Raw genomic sequence first — 7,934 nt, forward strand, 5'->3', positions numbered from 1 at the left:
AACAGTACAATTAAAGATGTTGAAAAACTACATTATTTAAAGGGATATCTGACTGGTGAAGCGGAATTGTTACTTCGCCAGATACCGATTTCTAATGCAAACTATTCAAAATGTTGGGAGCTTCTAAAGCAGCGCTACGACAATAAACGGTTCATATGCAATATGATTTTAAAACGCTTTTTGAGTCAAAAAATGCTGCTGTAGAATCTTCAACATTCTTGAAAGAGCTCATTGACACTAGCTCGGATTGTTTGAGTGCCTTAGCTAACATCGGTGTAGACGTGAGTACATGGGATGCTATTGTCATCCATTTGCTCACTCTAAAGTTAGACCAAGAGACTCGCAAGCAGTGGGAATTGAGTGCAACTGGAGGTACAGATTCCAATACATTGCCATCTTTCCAAGAATTCAAAGATTTTATTACCAACCGATTCAGAGCTTTAGAGTTTGTGGAGACCAAAAAACCATCAAGCGGGATTCACCAGTTTAGTCAGGCTAAACCTCGTGTTTTACACACCGTCCAAAACACTCAATGCCCCTGTTGCTCGGAATTACACAAAATTACATTTTGCAAACAATATGCAGCCCTTGATGTTAACGCTCGTCGTAATTTTGTTCAGGAGAAGGGTTTATGCTTCAACTGTTTGGGCAATAATCATTCTGCCAAGTTCTGCCAGAATGCGACTTCATGTAAGATTTGCAAGCGTCGTCACCATACCTTGTTGCATCCTACAGATGCTACACCAGCAAATACTTCTGGCGCTAAGGTTAGCAATGTAGGTACAGTCGAAGCAGAAGAGCCACCGCTTGTTACGAATTGTTTTGCAAGGGGGACTGGGCAAGTTTTGTTGGCAACTGCGATTGTCAATGCTAAATCCAAAAGCGGAGTATACATGGCAATTCGAGCATTATTGGATCAAGGATCGCAGGCTTCTTTTATAACTGAAGCTACCGCACAATATTTAGGGCTAAAAAAGGAGCCAATCAAAGGGAACATTTCAGGTCTTGGTGGGGATAATAATCTTATATCTAAAGCTATGGTTATATTGCATCTACAGTCTTTGGCTCATCCAAACATAAATATATCTGTACAAGCTTATGTACTGAAAACGATTACATCTTTTCTTCCAGCAAATAAGGTCATGGATTTAAATGGATTAAACATAACAGGAATACAATTGGCGGATCCTGATTATCACACACCTAATAAAATCGACGTTTTACTAGGTGCTGAGGTATATAGTCGGGTAATTCAGGATGGCGTCAGGAAGAATAACCAGGGAACACTGCTAGCTCAATCAACAACATTGGGATGGATATTGTCTGGGATAGTTGATTCATTTAAAACAACATTTTCGGGAATAACGGTTTTACATTCCCAAATCAATGAAGACAATATTCTAAAAAGTTTTTGGGAGATAGAAGCTGATTCTTCATCGCAAAAGAGGTTGTTATCAGAGGAGGAAGAACGCTGTGAAAGCATTTTTGCTGCCAGCACAAAACGTGATTCTGAGGGTAGATATGTGGTAAAGCTTCCCTTTAGAGAAGAAATCCCAGCTGTAAATATGGACATTCGAACGAAGTAGCGGCAAAAAGGTTTTATTCATTGGAAAACAGGTTACACAGGGATACAGAGCTACAGTCTAAATATAAAGAAGTCATAGATGAATATCTTCATCTTGGTCATATGGTGGAAGTGCCTGAAAATGATAAAAATGAAAATGCAGTGTGCTTACCTCATCATCCGGTGGTTAAAATGGATCGAGAAACCACCAAGGTTCGAGTAGTGTTCGATGCTTCTTGCAAAGGAAAGAATGGGATTTCACTCAATGATGATTTAATGATTGGACCAAAACTACAACCAGATTTAAGACATTTGGTGATGAAGTGGAGAATGTATCCTATCTGTCTGGTATCAGATATTGTAAAAATGTATAGGCAAGTAAAGGTCACAGAAGAAGATGCTGATTTTCAAAGGATTTTATGGAGGGAAAATTCAAATGAAGTATTGAAAGAGTACAGTTGTTGAGAGTTACATTTGGAACCGCTTGTGCTCCGTATTTAGCTGTCAAGGCTCTTCAACAGGTTGCCATTGATCACGGAAGGGATTACCCTATGGCATCTGAAAGAGTATTGAAGGATTTCTACATGGATGATCTTATGACGGGATGTATGACAGTGGATGAAGGAGTACAGGTGTATAAAGAAATGAATGAATTACTAGGGAAAGCTGGATTTGAACTACAGAAATGGACGAGTAATAGCAACCAGTTGATTAAAGCAATGAAGTTAGAGAACAATGAAAAAGAAATTGAAGATGAACTAAAATAAAGCATGATGAAATAATAAAAATATTAGGTCTTACCTGGAACCGAAATTCAGATGACTTTCAATATTCAGTGAAACTGCCGCCGATGAAGAAACTAGCTACGAAAAGAACTATTATATCTGACATTTCTAGGCTATATGATCCGTTAGGATGGGTGGCGCCTAGTATAATTTTAGCTAAGGTAATGATACAGAAGCTTTGGCTAACTGGCTTGGGTTGGGATGAAGATGTGCCATGCAAATTATTACAAGAATGGAAGTACTTACCGTGAAGAGCTTAGTGAGTTGACTAAAGTACATATTCCTAGATGGTTGGGCATAGTCAATAAAAATTCGAAATCGAATTGCATGGATTTTGTGATGCTTCCAAGATGGCGTATGCAGCAGTTGTTTATGCTCGAATAGTAGACAAAGATGATAATATCACTGTTAGTTTAGTAACTGCAAAACGAGGGTAGCACCCATCAAAACAAGTTTCAATTCCAAGACTGGAACTTTGTGGTGCTGTAATGCTGACAAGAATTATTAGTGGAAGTATCACAAGTCATGAACATTGCTAAAGATAATATACATGCATGGACTGATTCAACTGTCGTTTTAGCCTGGTTAAATAACCACCCAAGCAAATGGCAAACTTTTGTAGCGAATCGGGTTTCGGAAATTTTAACTACTTTGGAGTCAAACAGTGGTCTCAATGTTTTGGTGAAAAAAAAAAAGGCTGCTCAATGACGCGTGTTGCTCTGTGCATTTATGAATATTATTAAGCTTTTAAGTGTTAAAACGTAACAATTGTTTCAAAAACAAGTGCCTTTATTGTTTGTAAAACTTTCACAGTGTTCGTACAAATTCCTGTGGCTCATAGGTAAACTATTCGGAGATGACTCCAAAAAGTGCCTCGACTCTCACCTGTAATGGATGCTCACATACAATTGACAGCCGACGATTTCTCAAGTGTAGTCTATGCAATAATCACTTTGATCTCATTTGTGCAAATGTCAGCGAGAAACGTTTCTACAATATTATGAGCATCGAGCACAGGGAAAGCTGGAAGTGTAAAGTTTGTAGAGAAGTCGACAATACCAAATCGGTTACTACACAAGGAAGTGATATTGCTCACGATATAGGCACACGAAGCCGTTCCAAACTAAACACCCCAGAGCGCGAGTTCTCCCAACTTGGCCCAAAATACATCTTCTGCTGCCCAGCAATAGAACTTCTCTCCGAAATGCGTCTACTCCGCGAGGAAGTGAAGGCAGCCCGTGCGGACATGCTGGAGTTCAGGAGCACCATTTCGGGACTCTCGACGGCTGTGAACCTGTGCAATCAAAGGGTGGACGACCTCTCTGAACGCGTGGAGGCAATTGAACGTCAGCAACCTGCCAATGTGTTACCGGATGCCTCTATTTTCGAAGAGAAAATTGCAAGCTTGATGCAGGACATCAATGACCGTGACCAAGACCTGTTACAAAACGACGTAGAAGTGGCAGGTGTACCTGAGGGGAAGAATGAGAGTGCCATGCACCTTGCGCTCAGTATTTTTATCAAGCTAGGCGTGCAGTTGGAGGAACGTGACATAGTGAGCGCGGAGCGCGCAGGCCCATTGCGAGTGGCACGTGAGGGCGGCGGCGGCGCCCCGCGCCCTAGACCGCTCGTCGTGCGACTGGCTCGCCGCGCCGAGCGTGACCGCTTGCTGGCTGCTGCGAGAGTGCGCCGCGGCGCCACCACTGAGGGCATCACCTCGGCTGTGACTACATTTTACATCAACGAGCGGCTGACTAAAGCAAACAGGATACTCTTCTACAAAGCGCGTGTAGAGGCTTCTAGCAGGAACTGGAAATATGTCTGGACCCGGGATGGAAACATCTACGTCCGCAAGGAGCATGGCTCACCCCGTCACCGCCTGCGTTCTGAAATTGACCTAACCAAACTTTTTGGTATGTGATCATGTTTGCTCTACTTGTGGTTAGAAATGAAACTGTAGCTCACAATATATGTTTGTTTGTTACTATATATTATCTACATTTGTGCATTTCTCAACACCATGGAATCTACTCTCTGGTCATAAGAGATATGTACAACTGTGTGAAGGAGTCTATATACTGTTTAAGCCTCAAATGTTTATATGTTTTTTACTGTAATAGTTTAAAAGGTTTCAAAGAATTATTTCCTTGTTATTTTTACTTGATTAAGTACACATCATTATTTTCTGACAAAAAATACTTTTATGTTCACATATGTTCTGCTTCTCTGTACTCCGGTAACTTGTGTAAACTACAACTCTCACTTACAATAATAGCTACTCAACTCAAAGTAAAATCAACTTTCTGCAGTAAGGATTGGACTATCTATTTGTCATGTTACTTATTTTATATATTTGTCTTCCAATGGTTGCCCTAAAATTTTTTAAAGTTGGATTATATAATGCCGGTTCTCTTGGAACTAATCATGACGAATTGATAGTTGCAGTGACTCAGCATTCAATTGATATTTTAGCTATAAATGAAACATGGTTACGACCCAATGAAGAAAACAAAGCTCCGTCCATACCAGGCTACACTATTCGTAGCTCACCACGACCAGTTACAGTGTGCGGTGGCCGTGGCGGTGGTTTAGCTTTTTATGTTAAAAAGGGCATATATGCCCGTGCCTGTGAACACCCTGTCTGCCCACAAGTGGAGCAAATGTGGCTGAAATTAAGCATAAATGGCATCAAAACTATTATTGGTACAGCATATAGGCCGCCCTGGCTGAATGTTGATATATTTTTAAATGCCCTATTGGACTCTGTAAATTCATTTTCTAGCTATGACAATGTTATATTGATGGGTGACTTCAACATTGACCTCCTTAACGATTCATTAAACTCAACTAAATTACTAAATTTCATTAATATTTTAAGTTTAGAACAAGTTGTTAATACTCCAACGCACTTTACTGAACTAACACAGAGTGAAACGCTCATAGATATAATTTGTACTGATGCCAAAGTTAGATGTGTAACTACTGAAATTATAGGCCAAAAATTATCTAATCATGCACTTGTTACTTGTACTCTCAATTTTAAAAAACTGAAAATTTTACCTCAGCATATTAAATTTAGACCATTAAAGGACATTGACCCTGAAATATTTAACAATGACTTGAAAGCTTTACCTTGGCATGATATTATAGCTCTTAATGATATTAACAATATGGTTTACTCTATAAACAACTGTATTATGTATATTTTTGACCTACATGCACCTGTCAAATCAATGTTAATTAAGTCTCGCTCTTACCCCTGGATAACTGATAACGTTAAACTCATGATAAGGTGTAGGAACGCGGCCCATACTAAGTATTGTAAAACCAAAAGTGATTCACACCGAGAGTATTATAAAGATTTTAAAAGACTTGTTAATTCGGCTATTCATAATGAAAAGAAAGCATACTTTAACTATCATATTAACGGACACATTAAAACTCCCGTCACGCTGTGGAAGAACCTTAAATTAAATGTCCTACCTCCAAAACAAAAAACTGAATTACCGCCTAAACTTTGTTCGCCTGAAGATATAAATAATCATTTTCTTAACATACCTAACTCTAAACACACTGACATTTCCTTATTAACTTATTATGAATACCATAGGTTTGGAACTTCAACTTTCAGTCTTAAAGAAGTGAGTCCTACTCTTATATCCAAAATAATTAGTGGTATTAAAACTAACTGTCAGGGGGTCGATATGATCTCTTTGGACATGATTATTTTAACACTGCCTCATACCATAGATATTTTTGTATCACTTGTAAATACTTCTATAGTTTCATCCACTTTTCCTGACCTCTGGAAGACTGCTGTTGTTCGTCCTTTACCGAAATGTTCCAATCCAACTTCCCTTAAGGATCTAAGACCTATCAGTGTCCTGCCTTGCCTGTCAAAAGTTCTAGAAAAAAGCTGTTTGCTTGCAGCTCACTGATTATCTCGAATCCAACGGGCTTCTTCCACATGTCCAATCGGGTTTCAGGAGGAATCGCAGTACAGCCACGGCATTGCTCGATGTTGCAGGTAACATTTTGGAGGCTCAGGATAGTGGTATGGGCACTATACTCGTTTTACTCGATTTTTCCCGTGCGTTTGACACGATAAACTTACCGCTACTCTTATCCAAGCTAGCCTATTACGGTTTTGACGAAAAGACAGTAAAGTGGTTCGACAGCTATTTAAGTAACCGTGCCCAATTTGTCAAACTAATTAAGAGCGACGGTTCTGAGTCCTCCTCCTCTGTCAAACCGGTTTCAAATGGAGTTCCCCAGGGCTCTATACTGGGACCGTTATTGTTTATCTTATATATTTCAGATATTGTAAAATGTATCAAAAATTGTCGTTTTCATTTGTACGCTGATGACGTGCAACTGTACTTATCTTTCAAACCGAACGATGTAAAATCAGCTGTAGATCAAATAAATCAAGACCTGTCAAGAATAAGTGAATGGTCCGTGCGTAACTCACTTACGTTAAATCCTATCAAGTCAAAGTACATTGTCATGGGTTCAAAGCACCAAGTCAATAAAATCAACTCTAAAAAATCCTCAAATCACCATTAATGGTGAGGTAATAGAAAAGACTGACCAAGTGCGCAATTTAGGTCTGAAAATGGATTCTGAAATGCGTTTCGAATCTCACATTATGGAGGTCACCCGAAATTGTTTCTATCGTTTGAAGGTGCTGTACAGAGTGCGGGACTATCTTACTACTGAATTGCGCATCAAATTAGTCGAATCTCTTATCTTGTCTAAATTTAATTATGCTGATACTGTTTATGGTCCACGTCTTCTTTCTAAAACTAAAGCTTTAATACAAAGAGTACAAAATGCATGTGCAAGGTTTTGTTTCAACATTCCTTCTAGAGCACATGTATCACCATATATAAATCGTGCTAAGATTTTAAATATGTCCTCACGACGTTATATTCATCTCAGTACTCTGCTTTTCGGTATTATTAAGCACCGCAAACCTCCCTACCTTTTAGAAAAAATCACCTGGTCTCCCTGTACTCGTTTATGTCGACTTCCGTTCATACTCACCACACAAATGCATTCCGTGGAAGTTTTAAATACGTCGCATCCAAAATCTGGAACAATCTCCCGCCCCCACTGCGCTCTACTGCGCTCTCTTTTGCTAGTTTTAAGCTAAAATTAAAGGATCATATGCTAAAGCGTCAGTTAATTGGCGATATTGTAATTGTATAGTATCACCATGTATCATGTAAACATTTAGAAATAAGTGAAATACCTATATAAAGAAGTAGAAATAATTCCATTGTCAAATAATGAGATACATAACATGTAAAAAGGCTAACTTATCCCTTTGCAGAATCTCCGTCAGACGGCCATAATGTACAACATATATGTATAACATATTTTAATTTTTTTTTTTTTCCCTATTTGGCTGCAGCTGAAAATCAGCGCTGTGGTTCCGTACCTCAGCATTGCTGAGCTGCCAGCCCTTTCGGCTAGCTTTAAGTAGACCTTAATTAAACATTAATTATAAGTACCTGATGTATGCTACCTACAAGTTTGTCGATTAAACTTTTTCTTTCTTTCTTCTTTCTTTCTTTCTTCTA

General features: G+C 39.0%; 1 protein-coding gene and 1 pseudogene across 1 annotated transcript; both read left to right on the forward strand.

Annotated features, from left to right (window-relative positions):
* Positions 1-1,577: 1,577 nt before the first annotated feature.
* LOC141436533 (uncharacterized) lies at positions 1,578-2,331 on the forward strand (annotated as a pseudogene).
* Positions 2,332-3,536: 1,205 nt separating this feature from the next.
* LOC141436272 (uncharacterized) lies at positions 3,537-6,257 on the forward strand. The gene has a single exon (XM_074099182.1). It carries the CDS (start codon positions 3,554-3,556, stop codon positions 4,268-4,270), a length of 717 nt encoding a protein of 238 aa, XP_073955283.1. The 5' UTR covers positions 3,537-3,553; the 3' UTR covers positions 4,271-6,257.
* The last annotated feature ends 1,677 nt before the right edge of the window (positions 6,258-7,934 follow it).

This window comes from Choristoneura fumiferana, chromosome 16 (assembly GCF_025370935.1).
Source record: "Choristoneura fumiferana chromosome 16, NRCan_CFum_1, whole genome shotgun sequence".
Classification (NCBI taxonomy): Eukaryota; Metazoa; Arthropoda; class Insecta; order Lepidoptera; family Tortricidae; genus Choristoneura; species Choristoneura fumiferana.